General features: G+C 40.4%; 1 protein-coding gene across 1 annotated transcript in view; it reads right to left on the bottom strand.

Moving 5' to 3' along the window:
- Positions 1-22,763, bottom strand: part of zmym2 (zinc finger, MYM-type 2) — a 95,876-nt gene that overhangs the window by 53,565 nt on the left and 19,548 nt on the right. Inside the window, exons 6-12 of the mRNA XM_043692702.1 lie at positions 21,305-21,336; positions 20,127-20,240; positions 19,297-19,447; positions 18,702-18,874; positions 17,222-17,387; positions 13,248-13,415; positions 12,353-12,499 (exon numbers count right to left, since the gene is read on the bottom strand). Of these exons, the coding sequence (XP_043548637.1) occupies positions 12,353-12,499; positions 13,248-13,415; positions 17,222-17,387; positions 18,702-18,874; positions 19,297-19,447; positions 20,127-20,240; positions 21,305-21,336 (951 nt within the window). The remainder of the gene's footprint in view (positions 1-12,352; positions 12,500-13,247; positions 13,416-17,221; positions 17,388-18,701; positions 18,875-19,296; positions 19,448-20,126; positions 20,241-21,304; positions 21,337-22,763) is intronic.

The following is a 22,763-nucleotide window of genomic DNA, read 5'->3' as shown; positions in this document are numbered from 1 at the left end:
CATGGATGACAGGAGAAATTGTACGACTAGCCAAGAGGAAAAGGGAAACGTACATAAGGTCTAGGCATCTAAGAACAGAACAGGCCCTGGAGGAATATCGGAAGAGTAGGACAAGTCTTAAATGATGAATCAAGCGGGCTAAAAGGGGTCATGAAATAGCTTTAGCAAGCAGAATTAAGTAGAATCCCAAAGCATTTCATTCTTATATAAGAAGCAAACGGGTAACTAGAGAAAGAATTGGTTCACTAAAGGATAATGAAGGAAGGCTGTGTGTTGAACCTGAGAGAATGGATGAGATTCTGAATGATTACTTTGCATCAGTGTTCACTGAGGAGAGGAACATGAATCTTGAGATTAGAGATAGATAAATTCAAACACAGATTCTTACAGGCAGGAGGAAGCAGCAGCAAGAGAGAGATCTCAGAAGAAAGTCAGAGGAACTCTTTATGGAAGCTTGCAATTCTCCTGGAATCACACATCTTGTAACTGCTACAGCTAAACAAACTAGAAAAAACCTAAACTAGAGAACTGGCCACTCCACTTCCATTGTTCAAGTACACTCTTCGGCACCTCTGCCTTTACGACCTCTCTTCAAAAAAAACTAAGGACAATATAAGCTTTTTAAAGTGACAACATCGTCACAGCTCCGCTCTTAAAATAAACCATCAATACACAAAGATAGCCTCATTTTAAACTCCTTGGTCCTACTCTGTTAGTACACTACAACACATGGATATTACATTGACTCTAAGCATGCACACATTCATTACTAAATTCTATTTCAGTCCATTTACTCCTGCTATTGAATGCCTCCAGTCTTCTTCATCCAAGTCTCGACAATGTGTCGGCGATTATGTTTTCTTGTTGTGCTACTTGGATAATATTCAAATTGAATAGTTGCAGTAATAAGCTCCATCTAAACAGCCTGGAACTTTTGTCCTTAGATTTCTCCAAAAACATTAATGGATTATGATCAGAATATATAATTGTCTCAGACACATTACTGGCAATATAAATGTGGAAATATTGTAATGCCAACACCAAGCTCAAGATCTCCTTCTCAATTGTGGAATATTTCTGTTGATGACTATTCAATTTCCTGGAGACTTGATAGGTCTTTCTATCTTCTTTTCGTCTTCTTGTAAGAGTGCAGCACCAACAACCACATCACTTGCATTGATAGCCACCTTGAATGGTTTTGCTTAATTAGGTGTGACTAATACTGAGGCAATGGTTAACACAGCTGCTGACATTTCTCCATCCACTGAAATTTTGTGCATGTCTTCATTAAGCCAGTGAGTAAAGCAGACACACTGCTAAAACTTGGCACAAATTTCCAATAAAACCCACTCAATCCCAGGAATCGTAATACTGTTCTTTTTGTCAATGGAGAAAATGAGGACTGCAGATGCTGGAGAGTCAGAATCGAAAAGTGTGGTGCTGGAAAAGCACAGCAAGCTAGGCAGCATTCGAGGAGCATAAGCCCTTCATCAGAAATTCCAGGTGTGATGCAACTAGTCAAACCAGTGCTTTACCTGCGCCACACTTTTCGACTCACTTCATTGACAGTATGGGAAACTCCCCCATAATCTTTGTTTTCACATTCTGTGGGCCCATCTGTCCATGCCTGGTAACATGGCCTAGGAATGTGACTTGGACTTTGTTGAACTCACTCTTAGCCAGGTTTATCACCAAGCCTGCCTCTCAAGTCAATTGAATAATGCAGATAAGTGCTGCAAATGTTCCTTCCATGTGTGTCTAAAAATAACTAGGTCGTTGATGTATACCACACAATTGGGTAATCCAGAGATAACTTCATTGGTTAGTCTTTGAAATGTGGCTGGCTCATTTTTCATACCAAATGGCATGACTTTAAATTGATACAGTCCATTTGGTGTTACGATAGCCAAAATTGTCTTCGCTCTTTCGAATAAAGGTATCTGTCAGTATCCTTTGAGTACGGCCAACTTAGAAATACAGGTTTCTGGTCACACCTTCTCAATACAATCTTCCAAACATGGAATAGGATATGAATTGGACCTTGTAACCGCATTGACTTTCCAATAGTTTATAAATAACCATTAGGTACCATCTGATTTTGGCATGATTACTATGGATGAGCTCCAGTCGCTGCAACTCACTTCAATTATGTTATCTTGGAACATGCATTCAATCTCGTCTTGAATCCTTGCCAACGTTAGAGGGTTAAGTCTATAAGGACGTTGCTTCAGTGGAACAGCATTTCCTGTATCTACATCATGCATAATTAGATTAGCATTTCCTAGCTTATTCCCACATATCTCGCCATGTGATAGTAATAACTCTAGTAATAATAGTTTATCCCAATTTTTGAGATCTTCCTTGTTATGCAATTTAATTTGAAGAATGTCCAATTCAAAATCCTCTGAACTTGATTCTTCACTTTGTGTTGTGACCAGGAACACATTCTCCTTTTGCCTTCTTTCCCTATCAAAATACATTTTGAGCATATTCACATGACACACGCTGTGAGATTTATTTCCATTTGGAGTTCTTATCAAATAGCTCATCTCACTCAATTTCCTTTTGATTTGATAAGATCCACTAAACCTTGTTTTTAAAATTAAAAATCGCACAACATCAGGTTATAGTCCAACATGTTTATTTGGAAGTACTAGCTTTCGGAGTGCTGCTCCTTCATCATCTGGTGTTGTGTGATTTTTAACTTTGTACATCCCAGTCCAACATCGGCACCTCCAAATCATTGCTTTTAAAGGTTCATCTATCACTGGAAATAACACAAATACTTTATCTCCATTCATGCCCAAAAACTAATTCAAATGGACTGAATTTGGTTGATTCATTTGGTGCATTCCTAAATGACAAAACATGCAAATGGAATCCTTTATCGAAATTATCTGGATAGTCTGACTATAAGTCCTTAACATGGTCTTTAAGTCTGATGCCACCTTTCTAATGCTCCTTATGATCCTGGGTGTAATGCAGAGGATTTGAATTGTTTTATTCCTAAGCTATCCATAACTTCCTTGAATAATTTTGATGTAAAATTTGACCCTTAATTTGTAGTATCGCTGTGGATAGTCCATATCAAGTAAAACAAATTGAGTAACTCTTTTACAATCCTTTTAGCTGTAATATTGTGTAATGGAATGGCCTCTAGAAATCTAATGGACACATCCATTATTGTTGACAAATACTGATTCCCACTTTCTGTTTTAGGGAGGAGACCTATGCAATCAATTAAGACCCATGTGAAAAGTTTCTCAAACACAGAAAAGGGTATTAAAGGTGCTGGTTTTATTACCGCCTGAGGTTTTCCAATTACCTGACATGTTATGACATGTCTGGCAAAATTCAACTACATTCTGATGCAGTCCAGGCCAGTAAAAATGTTTTTTGTATTTTAGCTTGAGTTTTTCTTTACCCTAAATGACCTCCTACTGGTAATTCATGTGCTACTCACAACACCTCCTTCTATGACCCACTGGTAATACAACCTGATGAACCTCTGCCCATTTCGCATCCGCCTGAATATGTAATGGTCTCCATTTCCTCATTAAGACATCATTTTTAAGAAAATAACATTCCGGAATACATTCAGATTCTTCTGTGCATGTTTTTTTTAATACAATTGCTTCAGATTTTCAGCTTTCTGTTGTAACTTAATTATTTTCTCTTGAGCTAAAAATATTCACACTGTCCTTCACCTGTTCTTGCTTTGGCTCAACCATTCGATCAAACATGGTCTCTGACAATTCTACTTCAACTTCCTTATCTGAATTCTTTGATCTCTACTCCTGTTTCAACTGATGGCTTTGTGACCTTGTTATCACACAGTCAGGAAAAATCCCAGGATATACTTCCTATAATACCTCAGTTGCTTGATTCTCCAGTGACTTTTCAACCACAGTAGGCAGCACTCCTACCTGTGATTCAGCTATATCGTTACCAAGGACAAATTTTATTCTTGGAGCTGAGAGTTTCTCCAGTACTCCTACCACCTCTTCTCCACTTTTCATTGGACATTCCAATCACACTCTACATAATGGAACGCTTCTCTCATCATGGATTCCACATACTAGCACTTTTTCTGGCAATAGTTCTTCTGAGTCACATATCGCCTCATCTCTCAACATCAAAGATTGACATGATCCCGTATCTTTTAATACGATAACTTCTTTATCTGCTGCTCCTGACCTATGTGAGTAGATAGATCTTACCTTTGCAAGTAAATCATTTAAGAAGATCTGGCACTTCCTTCTCAACCAGTCTCTGACTAGGTTGTATATTCCCGGGCATCATTTTAGCCTCTACTGTGCTTTCCGTTACCACTTTATCAAAATTCACTGGCTTATCCTGTTTTCCTACATCCGTCTTCCCAGTGCTTTTGCTAAACCCCCAACACTGTGACTTTATGTGGCCTACTTTATTGCAGTCAAAACACGGTGAGGTTTATAATTTCTCTTTCCCTGCATGGGTGTCCTTTTTACCCTGTGGTAAGCTGTCTTTATTATCTTCAATGAGATCTACTTTTCCCTTAGCACCTGAGAATTTCTCTTTTCCCCAATTTATATCTCTCATGGATTGAAACTGATGTCAGAAGCCAAACTTTGATTTTGAACCAACTCATAAATATCAGCCATTTCGGCTGGTAATCTTGCAAATTTAACTCTCGGCTGGTTCCACATCAGTTCTCACTACCTCAGGAAGTGAACTTTTGAGCTCCTCCAAAATATTCTTTCTCAAATAAATGAAAAAGGCTTCTACATCCTTCACATCAAATTTAGGTAATGCTTGGATGTATTTAATCAGATCCCCAGCAGGCCTTTGTCTACAGTGGATTTGCTCATCATCACTATCCTCCTCACCAAGCCTACCTTCTGCTAACACCTCCATCCTTTTCAGCCAACTTCTGAGGTTCGAAGTCTCTTTCTCCATTTCTTCTGCTTTTAACCATAAATCAAACTGTTTCAGTTCCTTTCAATGTTCATTCTGCTTCACCTGCAATTGAATTCTAGCAATTTCCAAAGATTCAGAGGGAATTTACAGCAAATTTAAATGTTGAGCTATTGCTGTAATTACCTCTCCTTTTCTCACAGATGAAGGCAACCTCAACTCCAGCTTCTCTGCCAATTCCAACGGCTTTGCCTTGCTCACCTTTTGTAACGCCCCTACAGTCACTTCTTCCACCCTGGGAAAACTCTTAGTGACTAAAAGAGCCATTCCTACTCAAAGCATTGTTTCAACCAACTGAATTCAATACTTGGAAAAAAAGACACTAACACCTACCACTCGCCACCCCTGAGTCTAACAACACTAAACCCAAAGTGGAATTATAGGATCAATGCCAGACGAGCCACCAATCCGTTATGGACCAGGCCAGCCCCTCTCAAAATATTTTCAGAAGGTAGCCTAGTCGCTAATTTTTCATAATTTTAAGCACAGATGTGGAGTGGGTGTTCCAGATGTGATGCAACTGGTCAAACCACTTGGCTTAAGTAACACAATTTATTTAAACACTACAGTTGAAGTACAAACAGAAGAAAGAAGAATTTGGAATGACTTAACTATGGGAAACCTTAACTGACCCGATACAGTAACGACTACAAATTAACTGTTCCAATTCAGTAACATCCCATAAACACAGCTCTTGGCAAAAAGTACAAAATAACCTTGTTAATGTGACAGCATTGTCACAATACGAACCTTTGCAAATCATGCACTAGCATATCCATATTGTAAAAAGTTGAGCTCCTGGCATTGATCCACGTAGCATACCACTTGTTATATCAGGAAAAAGTGAGGTACTCAAGGTTCTGAGGGGTTTTAAGGGCAACCAGATTATGTAAATTTAAGTTAAGTTATCTGACAATGGAAGAATGTGGAGATTTAAGAAAAACATCAAGTTTTTTGACATTTACTACCTTAAAGGATGGTGAACAAAGATTTACTAATGTTCAAAAGAAAATTCTGCATTTACAATTAGAAGAAAAACATTGCAAGGGAACAAACAGATACAGGAAAACCTAATTAGACACATCTTTTCAACACAAGTATAAAAAAAAACCCAAAAGAACTGCAGATGATGGAGATCAGAAACAAAAACATATATTGCTGAAAAAACTCAGCAAGTCTGACAGCATCTATGGAGAGAAATCAGAGTTAACGTTTCAGGTCCAGTGACCCTTCTTCAGAACTCGTGTGATGGGCTGGATGACCTCCTTGTGTTGCACGATCCTACAAGTTTTGTTTCACTGTTCAACAAGCTTTTATTTGAGCTGCATTGAGTAACATTAGTCAGCAATGACATAAGCAAATACTGTTGATCATTTTCTATCTATAGAGTTAGGCAATTGTGTTCGCCTTCTGTCATGGCAGAATGGGATAGGTGCTGGAAATCAAGCCACACTATCCCTCGAGATGTCACAAATGTGAAAAGATTTAATCAGACTATCCAAAGTCCCTAACTTATGACTGATGAACCCAGATTTAAAACAAAAATGCATGAAATCACTGTACTTGGCAAGAAAACAGCTTATTGCAAAAAGGTGATTTTTTTTGTAAATATACTTGCAAATTTTTTTAACTTATGAAATTATTGAAAAATACAATCAATAACAAATATCAGTATAATAAAAAGAAAAAAAACAAATTACAATGCAACTACTGTCTGCTAACTACTAACCTACCCTATAATACAAAACAAACCCGAACACTGTGCAGAGCAATACCAATAAATAAGTAAATAACTATAGATAAAAAAACAAAATAAACACAAAATACAGAACAGCTATGCTTGGCACAGAGCTCTCAAAGGAACGGGAGCATAGTATATATACCCGTATTAACTCAGGAGACCCCCTTCAGGACCCAGGGCTGACAAACCTAACCATTCTGGTTAAACAAATGCCCTAGTTAAGATAACTGACAAATCTATATCTAAATAACTCAAGTAGGGCTGCCAAGTCTTATAAGAACGGTCTGTTGTGTGGTGCACCATGTTTGTAAAAATGTCCAAGGGAATGTGCTCCATAATTAATTTATGCCATCCCAACAAGGCAAGTGGGTTCTCAGACACCCAATTCATCAGAATATTCTTCCGTGCACAGTATGCAAGAATATTAAATAGTTTCTTCCCATGCCCGTCTAAAGATGGTAAATTTGGTAGACCTAAGAGGAGAAATATCGGGTCTACTTTGACTTCAGTCCTCAAAACCCTCCCTATCTCTCCCGCCACAGCACTCCAATAAACACAGAGCCTATGGCAAGTCCAGAAGCAATGGGCAAGAGTACCTACACTTATTTTACATTTGGGGGATATTAAAGATGCCCCTTTATTAAACTTCGCCAGACGGTCTGGTGCCAGATGAGCCCTGTGCAGAACTTTTAACTGCATAGCGCATGTCCAATTATAGATTGAGATCTTTCGAGTATTCGCCCATATGTTCTCCCATGTTTCAGAAGAGATCTCCACTTCTAGCTCTTGCTCCCAGGCCTCACATAACTGATTAATATCCTGCCAGGCCCTGCAGGTGATAGAGGGCATTAACCGAAAGGGTGCTTGTGGAGCGTAGCAACAACCTCTCTGTATCGGGCTTATAGGGCTTGTGAGAAGTGTAGTCTTCTTCTGGATGAAATCCCTAACATGAAAAAAACAGAAAAGATCTCTGCTGGGCAACCCGTATTTGCGGCTGAGTTTCTCAAAAGACATCATAACCTCCCCCTCAAACAAGTCTCTCAAACTAAAAACTCCTCTCGCTGCTCATGGTTTGAACCCGGAGTCCATCATCCCTGGTCGGAACCCTGGAATGCCAACAATAGGTGTAAGTGGCAAAGTCTTGAATAAACAACCCTCACTCTGATGCATCATCGTCCATGTCTTGACTGTACTAATGACAATGGAGTTCCGGCAGTGGTCCATAACTGTCCTCATCTTATCCATGAACAACAGGTTAATAAGAGGGCACTTTGCCTGGGAGGTCTCAATATCCAGCCATATTGAGTTTGGATCGTTACCTATCCAATCACAGACAAAGGACAGCAGGAAACTCAATTGATACCTCCTGATGTCTGGGAAATCAACTCCTCCCCCTCCTTGAGGCAACTGCAATTTAGTAAGTTTGATGAGGGGCCGCCCACGATGCCAGACAAAGGAACTACACCATCCCATAAGCTTCCGTAGTGTTGACCTGGGAAACATTATAGGGAGCATACGCATGGGATAAAGCAAACGAGGAAGAACATCCAGCTTAATGAGAGATATTCGGCTCAGCCATGAAATTGGAAGAGCCTCCCATCTCTGGAGATCTCACCTAATATTGTTGAGCAAGTGAGTAAAGTTAATCCGAAATAACAGATCAAAATTGGGGGTAATAAAAATGCCTAGGTATCGGAACCCTGCCTGTGACCACTTAAAAGGGAACTTAGGGCCACCTTCAACTTCTGGTACATCCTTAAGGTTCCCCAAAGGCATTGCCTCCAATTTTGCAAAGTTAATCTTATATCCTGAAATAGCCCCAAATGAATTGATACATTGTATCAAATGGGGTGCGGAGGTCATCGGGTTCGATAAAAACAGAAGGACATCATCCGCATACAGTGTAATCTTGTGTGCCCTCGATCCCACTTCCAGGGCAGTTATGTGGACGTTCTGACGAATGGCCTCTGCCAGCGGCTCTATCACCAACATAAACAACAACGCTTAGAGGGGGCAGCCTTGGCGATATAAAACCTCCACCCACCTAGCAAAGACCCTACCCAACCCAAACTGTTCTAAGACATAAAAAAGATACAGCCATTCCATCTGGTCAAATGCTTTCTCTGCATCTAAGGAAATCACCAACCCCTGAATCGATCGTTGCTGACAAACTTGGACCATATTCAGTAACCTTCTAATATTATTAGAGGACCTGTGGCCCTTTATAAAGCCTGTCTGGTTCTCTTTAACAATATGGGGCAACACCTTTTCCAATCTCAGCGCCAGGATCTTGGGACAGAATCTTGAAATTTGAATTTAATAGGCAGATAGGCCTGTACGAGGCACAATCCTCAGGAAACTTCCCCTTCTTAAGAATTAAGGAAATACTAGCTTCTCTCAAAGATAGTGATAGGCATTCATGCATATAGGAGTAGTTGTACATCTCCAACATTGGCTCTGACAGAATCCCTGTAAACTCCTTATAAAACTCACCCGGGAGACCATCAGGGCCAGGCACTTTCCCACTCTGAAGTTGCCTAGCTGCCTCCTATATTTCCTGAACTGTCAAGGGGGCATTAAGGAGAGAGGCCTGTTCCAAGGTTACCCCGGGAGGTCCAGGTTCTTAAAAAAGTCTCCATTTTAGCCCTCCTGTTCTCGTAACCTTTACACCAATACAATTCAGAGTAAAAGCTTCGAAAACCCTCATTAATCTTTTTAGCATCATATGTAAGGACCCCGGCGCTGTTTCTGATTGCAGTACTGGATTGGGGAGCACGCATTTTCCTAGTCAGGTATGCTAAATACTTCCCTGGCCTATCCCCATATTCGAACAGCCTTTGTCTAACAAAAGCCAGTTCTTTCTTTGTGTTTTGTGTTAGTATTGAATTCAAGGCAGCCCGGAGGGCCGTGATCTGCTGTAGCTTAGTCACCAAAGGCCGCGCAAAATGTGCCGCCACGGCGGCTTTCAACCGCATCTCAAGTACACGCCGCCGTTCCTCCTTCTGTCGTTTCCGGCTAGTCGAATAGGAAATAGCTAATCCCTGGCAAAGGCCTTAGCAGTCTCCCATAGCATAGATGGATTACTAGCCGTGCCTGAGTTGATAGTCAAGAATTCCTGAAACTCCTGCAAAATGTACTCCACAAATTTGGAATCCTTAAGGAGAAAAGGGTCCAAACGCCAGTGCTGCAAACCTAGCCTCTCACTCTTGGCCTTAACCTCCAAATATACCACTGCATGATCGGAGATAGCTATATTCCCAATTTTACAAACATAATCAAATCCAGAAGGGCTGAGGGAGCCAGCAAGAGGTCAATCCTCGTGTGACATTTATGTAGGTTTGGAAAAAAAAGGTGAAGTCCCCGCCGGTAGGGTAAAGACATCTCCAATTATCCACCAGCCCCAACTCCTCGCATAAGTCAACCACCTGCTTGGCCTGCGAAGAAATAGTTGGGGGCCCACAAGGCAACCTGTCCACTGTTGGATCCAAAAGACAATTAAAATCCCCCCCTATAATAATGTGCCGTGTTTCAAAAGCACTCAACTTAGACAAAGCACTAATCAAAAATTTGAGGGGATGCGCCGGAGGACAGTAGACATTTAAAATGCCATTTTCCTCCTCACGTATCAGGGCTTTAAGTATCACAAATCGTCCCTGCTCATCTTTCACCTGCTCCAATAATGCGAACAGAAGATTCTTCTGAATAAGTACTTTTAGAGTAAAGGATGAAAAGAATGCCTGGTCATAACCTCCCTGTTGTAATTTCAGGTGTTCCCCATCATCAAGATGGATTTCCTGCAACAAAGTGATATCACCCTTTCCTTCTTAAAGCTAGAAAGCACTTTTTTCATTTTAACAGGCAAATGATTTCCCTTAATATTCCAGGTGCACCATTTAATAAGACACTTAGCCATATCCCCTTTCAGAGACCCTTGAACCCCTCGGAAAGAGAACCCTGCTTACAAAGCACCGAGCACAAGTAAATAAAGACTCATAGAGTCGAAGAACTATATATACAAAAACTACTCTATCATAATTATAAACAACTATTACTACCAAAAAACTACAAAGAAAACCAACTATAAAACCTTGAATAGAAGACTCTTCCCCCTGCCCATAAGGGGCACTCACCCTACCCATCACCTCCTTCACAGCTCCTTCAAACACGGACTGTGCCTCAGCCTTAGGCCAGAAATAAAACAAGGAGGTGATCCTTAAATCAACAGGAAAAAGACCAAGTCAGGATAAGCACTCCACCCATCCCTGGCTTCATGTCACCCTTACTTCTGACTAAAAGAGAAACAGAACAAATGAAAACAAAAGGGGGAGACAACAACGGACATTCACAAAATTTCCCATGAGAAAATCCAGTTATTAAAAAAAAGAACAATTTATGCCAAGGCTTTTGCCCCCTTTCCAAAAAAAGAAATTATTAGGGAGAAAGAAAGGAATAAAAAAAAGGGAAAACATGGGGAAAGCAGGAAAACAGAACAAACATTAACCATACTCTTCAGGCCAATCCGTCTATTTTAAAGTGTCTACAAAGTATTTAGTTTTATCCACTGAGTCAAATGTATAAACTGAGTGCTCGTGGCTGAATGGAGCACTGCGGTGTATCTCATGGAGTACTGGATGCCCAGGTTCCTCAGCCTCTTTTAAACTTCATCGAAAGTAATCTAAAGGTAAACATGCAGGTTGAGTCCGTGATTAAGAAAGCGAATGCAATGTTGTCTCTTATCTCAAGAGGGTTGGAATATAAAAGCAGAGATGTACTACTAAGACTTTATAAAGCTCTGGTTAGGCCCCATTTGGAGTACTGTGTCCAGTTTTGGTCCCCACACCTCAGGAAGGACATACTGGCACTGGAACGTGTCCAGCGGAGATTCACACGGATGATCCCTGGAATGACAGGTCTAACATATGAGGAACAGCTGAGGATACTGGGATTGTATTCGTTGGAGTTTAGAAGATTAAGGGGAGACTTAATAGAGATGTACAAAATAATACATGGCTTGGAAAAGGTGGATGCTAGGAAATTGTTTCCGTTAGACGAGGAGACTAGGACCCGTGGACACAGCCTTAGAATTAGAGGGGGTCATTTCAGAACAGAAATGCGGAGACATTTCTTCAGCCAGAGAGTGGTGGGCCTGTGGAATTCATTGCCACGGAGTGCAGTGGAAGCCGGGACGCTAAATGTCTTCAAGGCCGAGATTGATAGATTCTTGTTGTCTAGAGGAATTAAGGGCTACGGGGAGAACGCTGGTAAGTGGAGCTGAAATGCGCATCAGCCATGATAGAATGGCGGAGTGGACTCGATGGGCTGAATGGCCTTACTTCCACTCCTATGTCTTATGGTCTTATGGAAGGACTTCCTCTTTTGAATTAAAGCTGCAGAGAAATCCTGGAAAAACATGATTTTTGACCCCTTGTACAGCAGTGCCCTGAGGATCATTTCCCAGTAATCTAGAAGCTTCTATCACTTTTTGCTTGTCCTTATATGAGTGGAAGTGCACTAGGACCGGGCAGGGGCGCTGCACCAGCCCTGACCTGCGCACTGTAACCCAATAAGCCCTTTCAATCTGCAGCCTGCTGGACTCGATGTGAAGGCTCAAAAACTTCGGCAGCCAGTTTTCAAAGAAACTGACTGGCTGCTCACCTTCAGGGAGCCCGACAATTCGGAGATTTATCCTCCGATCTCTATTTTCGAGGTCGTCGATATGATCTTGCAAGGCCTGCACCTCTCGCTCCAGCTCCTGGATCCGACTGGATGAGGACTCCTTTGCAGCTTCCAAGGCCTTAGTTCAACCCTCCACCTCCTCCAGCCGCTCCCCGAGGCCATGGATCTCCTGCTCATGCTTCTGCAGCATGGATGCGATAGGTTGGACCTGGGCACGAATCTTCCCACGGATCTCCTCAATTGCAGCCCCAACTTTCAAGGTAAGTCTCTCCATCGCCACAGCCAATTCCTGTGAGTCTGTCAGGTTCAGGAGAGGCTGCTGCTGCTGCAGTCTCTGGTGGGGTAGGTGCTGCAGGGGAGTGTCTTCCCTGCTGCTGTTTGATGCAAAAAGGTGATTTTTAACTGACAGCAGAACACAAACACAAATTGCGATAGGGGACAGCCCCGTCGACTACCCGAGGATAATAAAATTGCTTGACTGCACACCATTGGTGAGAACTGCAGCAAGAGGGTCACTATAAAAAACCTTTACCCATCTGATAAAGGCTTCTCGCAAGCCGCTCAAAAGTATAAAAGTGACACGGCCACTCAACCCTATCAAATGCTTTCTCTGCATCTAGAGATCACTAATCCCTCTACAGATAGTTGTTGACATGCTTAGATCACATTGAGTAACCTCCTGACATTATTAGATGATCTGCAGCCCTTATAAAGCCCGTCTGGTCCTCTTTAATAATGGAAGGCAACACAGTTTCTGGCCTTAGTGTAAGAGTCTTAGATTTAATTTTGAAATCAAAGTTCAAAAGTGAAATGGACCTATAGGAAGCACAGCCTTCTGGGGCCTTCCTTTTTTAAGATTAATAAATATATTGACCTCTTAAGGATGGCGGGAGACGGTCACGACTATATGAATCATTGAACATGCTGAGCATCTGTTCTGACAATATGCTTAGAAATTCTTTATAAAATTCACTGGGAAGACCGTCACGACCAGGCACCTTTCCACTCTGAAGCTGCTTCATACCCTGCTGCACCTCTTGCACTGATAATGGGACATTAAAGAAAGACTATTGTTCAGGGGTTACACCCGGGAGATCCAGATTCTTGAAAAAAACTCCATCTTATCCTGCCCATCCTCATAACTTCCAGACTGATATAATTCGGAGTAAAATCTCTGACATATCATGTAATCCTTTTAGAATCACAGGTTAGGCTTCCAGATTCTTGAAAAAAAAACTCCATCTTATCCTCCCTATTCTCACAACTTTCAGACTGATATAATTCAGAGTAAAATCTCTGATATGTCGTGTTAATCCTTTTAGACTCACAGGTTAGGCTTCCAGCACCTTCCATGATTGAGGCGATGGCTTAAGGGGCGCTCTTTTTTCTGTCAAGATACGCTAAGTTCTTGCCCGATTTATCACCATGCTTAAACAACCTTTGTTTTGCAAAAGTAGCTATATGTGAGTATGGAGTTCAGTGTGGACCGAAGTGCTGTGATCCTCTGTAGCTTAACCGTCAAAGTTAACCTTCAGCCGTGTTTCAAGCAGACACTCTTGCTACTCACTCTTCTGCCGCTTCCTACTGGCAGAGTAGGAAATAGTTAACCCCCTAGCATAAGCTTTAGCAGTTTCCCAGAGAATGGATGGATTACTGGCCGAGCCTGAATTAGTCTAGGAAAGCCCTGAATTCACTGGAGAAAGACTCAACAAACTTACTATCCTTAACGATCCAGGGATCCATTTGCCAGTGTCCAAACCTACCATAGTGTCCTTACTCTTGACCAATAAGTACACTGGAGTGTGATCAGAGATAGTAATATTGCCAATTGCTCATGATGCGACTGAGTCCAAGTGTGCTGTGGGGGTCAACAAGAGATCAGTCCTGGTGTGATACCTGTGCGGATTAGAGAAAAACATTACATCCCTGCCTGTAGGGTGGAGACATCTCCAGACGTCCAACAACCCTAGTTCAACACATAAGTCCCCTAACTGCTTAGATTGTAAAGAGGGTATCGGAAGGTCTTTGGGCAATCTTCTACCGTGGAATCCATAAGACAATTAAAATTCCCCCCATGATAATATGCTGAGATGCAAGACCAATCATTTAGAGAATGCATCTACCAGGAATTTGAGGTGGTGAGCCAGGGGACAATAAACATTTAAAATACCGCATCCTTCTCCATTTATCAAGACTTTAGGATTAAGAACCTCCTGTATGTTTCTTTAACACACTCTAGTAACATAAATGGGAGATTCCACTTAACAAGTATGGCCACTCCCCTACTCCTCATATTAAAAGATGAGAAATAAACTCGATCATACCCACTCTGCTACAATTTCAAATGTTCCCTATCATCCAGATGTGTCTCTTGCAATAAGGCAATATCCACCCTTACCTTTTTAAGACTGCAGAGTACCTTTTTCCTCTTAATTGACAAGTGTCTCGCCATAATGTTCCAGGTACACCCTTTAAGCACGTCATTAACCATAACATTCTGTAGCAACATTTAGACTCCAGAGTGGAAAAACTCAAATTACAAATTGCTGAGCCTCACTGAAAGTAAATCCACAGACTGTAAACACTACACAAACTAAAACAGCTAGAACTAACAAACCTACAAAACTTTCAAAAACTATGTACAACAAAACAAAAAAACAAAATGGCACATGAAATGTCAATGGCACTGAATAGGGGAATTTATTCCCATTCAGAAGGGGTACCTACACACCAAGACCCTGTTTTCCGCCCCATTGCCAATATGGCAATCGGGGTAGTTCAATACCAGATTTAAACTGCCGTAGATAGGCATCTAGCCATGTCAACCACCTTCTTAACTCCTCCTGGCTAGGGCTGCACCACAAACACAGGTAGAAAAAGAGAAGAGAAAAAAGAATAGCAATGTGAACAAAGGGGTTAAAAGTAAATACCCCAGCCATCCCTTGCTATAGCTTAACGTAGAAGCTATAAGTGAATACTCTGTCCATTCCCGAGTGTAATTTAACACAGATTATTACCAACAAAAAAAGGAAACCCCAACCAGACTTCCTTTAAGAAGAACTAACCTGAACAACGCTATTATCGATATCAATTAAATCATCCAGTCTAAGTTAGCGTGTCCACAAAGTTTTTTGCTTTCTTGGGCAATCAAATAAGTGTACAGATCCATTAAAGGCAATCCAAAGCACTGCTGGGTACCTTAGAGAGTGCTGGATCCCGAGCTCTCTCAATTTTTTCTTGATGCCATCATAGGATTTCCTTTTCCAGATCTCTGCCGCAGAGAAGTCCTGAAGAAACATGATCCTGGAGCCCTTGTGAACCGGAGCCCTTGTGAACCAAAGCCCTTGGATCCTTTCCCTGTGTTCTGGAAGCTTCCAAGACTCTTTGTTTGTCTTTATAATTGTTGATGAAGAGCTTTTGCCCGAAACGTCGATTTTGCTGCTCCTCGGATGCTGTCTGAACTGCTGTGCTCTTCCAGCACCACTAATCCAAAATCTATAATTGTTGAACCGTACCAGGATAAGGTGAGGGCATTGGTCCAGACCTGGCCTCTGTGCCATGACCTGGTGACCTCCTTCAATCTTCATTTTTCCCATTTCAGTTCTCCAAGCTAAGGAATCCTGGCAGCCGCTTCTCGAAGAATTCCACTGGCTGCTCGCCTTCTGTCCCCTCCGGCAGACTGATGATATGAAGATTCTTCTTTCTGCCCCTGTTCTCAAGATCATCAACCTGATCAAGTAAACCACAGATTTGCTTTTCCAGGGCTTTGATCCTACACTTAGAAGAGTCACTCTCAGCCTCCGCCACTGTGACTCTGCCTTCGACATGGTCTGACCTTTTTCTGAAGTTACCTAGATGCTGCTCATGCTTCTGAAGCATAGCAGATATTAGGGCCAGCCTTTTCTCTATCTGCTTTCCTAGCACCTCGCGAGACTTTGTGAGGTCTGCGACCAAGGCCGGTAAGTAATTGGATCTGCCGTGTCGGTAGGTTGGGCTGCAGTCCCGGTCTCGGGTGAGCTCCTTTCTTTCTTCGGCATTTCCTCGTGACAGGAATGAAGGGAAGTAAGATTTTAAAGTTCTATGGTTATTTCCCAGTATTCTTATGTAGAAATTACTTGACTGGGGCAGGCAACAGCTCTGCCTCGCCTGTGTTGTAGTGCAAAGCTCAACAAAGAGATCCTTCTAGATTGCTGCCATCTTGGATCCCCAACTAACTTACTTTTAAACGTTGAAACATTTTCCAGTGTCTTGGTTTAAAGCAGTATCTTTTCCCATTTTTAAGTGCACAGTCCAAAAAACAAAATTCGTCTTTTCACTTCAAAAAGGTTGTTGTAAAATGTGTTTTTAGTATCTGTTGTAAATATGATTGGATCAAAATATTTATCCAAGGACAGACATTATGCTTTGTCATATGACCAAGAATACATTAGAAGTATTTGCTGATACCAATGATCTGAAGATAATTGCCAAATGTGCATGCTCACCTCCAAAAATACTTTGCTTGACACTTTATTTTAAACGTATCAGTATATAATTTCTTTCAATTTTTTTCATTTTTGTTCATTTGCCCGCTTTTAATCATATATTTTTTGGAAAAATGTTTGACACTTATGGTTTCTACTATGCATGCTCTTGGGTGTAACATTACTGATTACATTGCAATTGAGTGACCTTTCCTACTAACTCTGTCAAATGACTGTACCCCTGCATTCTAGAAGATCGTAAATGTGGACTGCTGACATCTAAATTGCTAACCTCAACTTTGCACTGTAATCTTTTGCAGGAGTATTCAACTGCAAATATGAGTAAATATCTCTAAATTCCATGTTCTTTCAAGAAAGAACTTACCCATATTCAGATTTTCAGGACCTTTTTGTGTAGACATGTTGGGTTCATTTTGCTGACAATAGAACTGCAGGAGACATTGCTGATTACAAAAATGCTTCATTTCTCCCCGCCACTGAACTGATTCAGTCAACTCTCTCTGAGCTTTACAGCAGTCACATCTTGCAGCCTAAAAAAGAAAAAGATATTAATTAATTCAGGAAAATTCTGAAATATACTGCATTTACTTAAAAGATAGCTACAATTGTTTTCAAGCTGCAATTCTAATCTAAGTAATAGATTTAACTGAATCTTCCAATCATTCTGCACATCAAATAGTTTGTCTAATTGGTACAAGTAATAATGTTCTTTGTCTCACATTTATTTTGTATTTTTCCATAAAGCAATATTTATATAAGAAATTAACATTTAAAATAATGACATTGCTGCCTAATTTTATGTAAAGTAGGCCACCTTTCAGGAATTAGATTAATGTTGTCAAGAAAATTAACTTTATTAGGAAATACACAATATAAATTCATAGTAAAAGCAACTAAGCGATACCAAACCATTTGTAGATGTCATCAGTAAACAAAAATTACATTGCTTCCTTTGATTTATCATCTATTCTTATTATGGTACAATGCATTTACTTGTACATTAAAATGCCACTTCCAAGGAAATATAGAAAAGAAAGCTGCTGAAGTATATTCATTTGAAAATGACACATGTATCATCCATCATTAAATTTATTTTGCTGTGGTACAGATAATTACAAATGGAATTGACACTGTGGCAAATAGATTAGTTAAAATTTGCTTTTATGTAGCATATAAAAAAGTTACCCATTTCTTATTTTGTAACATTATTGTTGTGAAAAATATATTCTTGTGGATTGTATCACCATTAGAAAGGTCATTGGGTCTGTTCATTTCACTTAATCTACTCTAATCTATGGGCGGCATGGTGGCACAGTGGTTAGCACTACTGCCCAACAGCACTAGAGACCCGGGTTCAATTCCCGCCTCAGGCGACTGACTGTGTGGAGTTTGCACGTTCTCCCCGTGTCTGTGTGGGTTTCCTCCGGGTGCTCCGGTTTCCTCCCACAGTCCAAAGATGTGCAGGTCAGGTGAATTGGCCATGCTAAATTGCCTGTAATGTTAGGTAAGGGGTAAATGTAGGGGAATGGGTGGGTTGCGCTTCGGTGGGGCGGTGTGGACTTGTTGGGCCAAAGGGCCTGTTTCCACACTGTAAGTAATCTAATCTAATCTAATCTACTCCACAATGTTTATCCACAGTCATTCCAGATAAATTACTCTGATCAATTTTAATCAATAATATTCCCCAATAATGGACTGACATCATATGCCAGTTATGCAAGTTAAGGACTAGATTTAAGAATGTAGGCTGTTTGCAATCTATAAGGCAATTTTGATTATAATAGTAAATTTGAAATAAGGAAAAATAATTTAAAAATCTAGTTAAGAAAATAAACTTCACTGACCTTAAAATACCAGTCTATAAATTTTTTACAACAATCATCACTACAAAAATCTCTTGCTTTTCCATCAATTTCTTTAGCTGCTGCCCGCTTACACATCTGGGAACAGTAACTGCAGGTAACACAGCGCAGACCCAAACGCTTTGCGAAGTCCTGCTTATACAGAAGCTTACAGCCTGAAAACAGAATTGATTATTTTTAAGCAATTTTCCATCCATGTAAACAGGCAAGTTACATAAATATGGCTAAAATCCCACATACATAGGTTACATAGAGAGATAAAGTTATTTTTCCACCCAACAGATAAAATCTTTACTTAGACTTCTTAAAGATTTTTCAGCCCTGGCAGTATTCTGCAATATGCACTTCCACTTTAGTTTCTCAACTGCAATAAAATGTATAAATTACAGAAAACTCTTTCCAAAAAAGGCTATTGATATTGTATAAACTGATCCAACGGGTGAATGGTCAACTCTCATCCCTATCTTCTGATATTAAATATACAAGATTAAAAATTAATTCTAATCAAACAGAAATTTGGGGAAAATGTTCAAAATTACTTCTCCCATTAGGCCAAATACATTGCAAGACAACCTACCTTCACTACAGAATGCTTTCTTTACTCCTGAGAACTTCACAGTTTCATGTACAGTTTTCTCTTCCTGGCAATATTCACAGTAAGACACTATGCAGTGGAGTTTCTTGTAATCCTCACAGCACAGTTTACTGCAGAACTGAAATACATGATTCTGAAAAAAATGTAAATTACATTTTATTTACATTCTTTTCATAAAATAAACTAACTAAAATAACTAAGGTGCTATGATGAAAGCACTTTTGACTTCCCATGTTTAAATCATATTTGGCAGTACTTGGTGTTCTTCCCTAATAAGGTTCCACGATTTCAGTTTGAAAAGTTTTGGGACTTTTCTTGGTTTTTTTTCTATATGTCACTCCAACCATTTTTCTCACTACCTTAAAAGGTACAGATGATTTTCAAGCTAAGTGGAGGGCTTGGGAATACATGATGGACACTCAAAATAGGTTGTAGTTTTCAAAACGTATTTCATAAGTAGCCTGAGTTAATTTCATAAATCTAAAGATTAACCATGTTAGCCTTTGTCCTTATAAATTCATTTTCTAGATCTCTGTCTTGTCATTTCCATATAACCATCAAAAACACTCTATGTATTGCCCCCTCCAAATATGTTTTTACCATTTTCCAACTCTAACCTTACTTCACCCTCTAATCCAACTTCCCAGTTGGTGTCCACTTAGTATGAAATTTCTCCTCATTCAAAGATAAACTCACTTTCATTTATCATATTTGAATTTCTGAAGAGAATCAGTGTGACTGTCCCATAATACTACTCAAAAGCCATCTGCAGCTAGTTACAGCACTTACATTAAAATTTATTTCCACCTTACCTCCCATTCCAATAGCTCTGGCTTAGCACTGAATCCAATTTTGCAGTAGGTACACTTCAGTTGCACTTCACTTGTAACAACCTGACCATTTGTCGTTGTTTGTACACTGTAAGACTAAAGCGTAATCATGATAAATATTACATCCACATTAATAGGTTCTTCCAATTCTCTCCAGATGTATTTTCAAGAGCCATGGCCTGGATGCAAACACAAGTCTGTGATCATAAGACTATAAGATATAAGAGCAGAATTAGGCCATTTGGCCCACTGCTTCGACACAAAAATAAATAGGCCAGTTTCTGGCCACCAGTGAGCATCTAATCTATCAATCCAGATGATAGCAATGACTGGTTGAAGTTCAAACCTATTGCCAGGCTTCAAATGCAAACATTTTGAAGGGAACAAGAGTCTTCAGATATGGCTACTGGTTGTTAAATGGAAATACAACAGTGGTGTTCTTCAACTGCATCTAAAAAGCTAAGAAAAATTCAAAGTATGCTAATGTCAAGGTAAGGCATGATTTATCAAGAACAGTGGTCTCCAATACATAGATCATGACTGACTAGCCAATCATCAAGTGTCTGGCAGTCAATCTCACCACCAACCTGCAATCCTTCACCTAGCCATCTCTGACAATTTATTTCACTGTCTCCATTCCCTTGCTGAATGCATGTCAACTTTTGTCATTGCATGACTTCTGCTCTCAGAAGTTGCACAGATAGAGAAATGTGTATGCTGTTAAGAGGTCTTGCCAGCTTTTTTTATTGTGTTTCAGTTTTGTCCAAAGGGAAGATTATTGCTGGGTAAAGTAAGCTTTTTGGCAACAATGAATATAAATGAATAAGAAATAATCTTGGAACTGATGTGTGAAACCAGTATATTATAGTATAAGAAACACAGAAGGCGACTCAGCCCTTCTAGGACTATTGGCAAGTGCAGCTCAACTAGTCCTACTTATCTGGGTGCTCACTGTAGACCTGCAGTTTCTTTTCCTTCAGCTATTCATTTAATAGACCCATGCAGGACAAAAAAAAAGTTACAAGGAATGTTACTGAATAACGCAAGCAACCGGGGTCCCAGGTACAAACTGCAACTCAAAAGTGGCTTCCCATGACACCACACTTGAAAACAGCCATTAGCATTCAGGATGTTCCAAAGATGGGGATCAAGAATCCTACTTGCAGTGTGACCAGCAGAATAACACCACAAACTAGAAGTTGAAGCAATAATAATAGATAATCCTCAACAATCCCACAAGAAACTTTTCTGATTCAATATGTGGATGTATCTACTAGAGCTTGACCTACTCTTGGGAAATAAGGCAGGATAGGTGACTGAGGTGTCAGTGAGGAAGCACTTTGGGGCCAGCGACCATAATTCTATTAGTTTTAAAACAGTGATGGAAAAGGATAGACCAGATCTAAAAGTTGAAGTTCTAAATTGGAGGAAGGCCAATTTTGACGGTATTAGGCAAGAACTTTCAAAAGCTGATTGGGGGCAGATGTTCGCAGGTAAAGGGACAGCTGGAAAATGGGAAGTCTTCAGAAATGAGATAACAAAAGTCTAGAGACAGTATATTTCTGTTAGGGTGAAAGGAAAGGCTGGTAAGTGTGGGGAAAGCTGGATGACTAGAGAAATTGAGCATTTGGTTAAGAAAAAGAAGGAAGCATACATCAGGTATAGACAAGATAGATCGAATGGGTCCTTAAAAGAGTATAAAGGCAGTAGGAGTATACTTAAAAGGGAAATCAGGATGGCAAAAAGGGGACATGAGAAAGCTTTGGCAAATAGAGTTAAGGAGAATCCAAAGGGCTTTTATAAATACATTAAGGACAAAAAGTTAAATAGGGAGAGAGTAGGATGCCTCAAAGATCAGCAAGGTGGCCTTTGTGTGGAGCCACAGGAGATGAGTCAGATACTAAACGAGTATTTTGTATCAGTATTTACTGTGGAAAAGGACATGGAAGATATAGAATGTAGGAAAATAGATGGTGACATCTTCAATAATGTCCATATTACAGAGGAGGAAGTGCTGGATATCTTGAAACGCATAAAAGTGGATAAATCGGCAGGACCTGATCAGGTATAACCTAGAACGCTGTGGGAAGCTAGGGAAGTGATTGGTGGGCCCCTTGCTGAGATATTTGTATCATCGATAGTCATAAGTGAGGTGCTGGAAGACTGGAAGTAGGCTAACATGGTGCCCCTGTTTAAGAAGGGTGGTAAGGACAAGCCAGGGAACTATAGACCGGTGAGCATGACGTCAGTTGTCGGCAAATTGTTGGAGGGAATCCTGAGGGACATGATGTACATGTATTTGGAAAGGCAAGGACTGATTAGGGATAGTCAACATGGCTTTGTGTAAGGGAAACCATGTTTCACAAACTTGATTTGAGTTTTTTGAAGAAGTAACAAAGACGATTAATGAGGGCAGAGCGGCGGATGTGATCTATATGGAATTCAGTAAGGCGTTCGACAAGGTTCCCCATGGGAGGCTGGTTGGCAAGGTTAGATCTCATGGAATACATGGAGAATTAACCATTTGGATACAGAATTGGCTCAAAGTTATAAGACAGAGGGTGGTGGTGGAGGGTTGCTTTTCAGATTGGAGTCCTGTGACCAGTGGAGTGCCACAAG

The sequence above is a fragment of the Chiloscyllium plagiosum genome, chromosome 6, assembly GCF_004010195.1.
Source record: "Chiloscyllium plagiosum isolate BGI_BamShark_2017 chromosome 6, ASM401019v2, whole genome shotgun sequence".
Classification (NCBI taxonomy): Eukaryota; Metazoa; Chordata; class Chondrichthyes; order Orectolobiformes; family Hemiscylliidae; genus Chiloscyllium; species Chiloscyllium plagiosum.
Note: the sequence above shows the minus strand (reverse complement) of the source record. Positions and strands in the feature narration are given on the sequence as shown.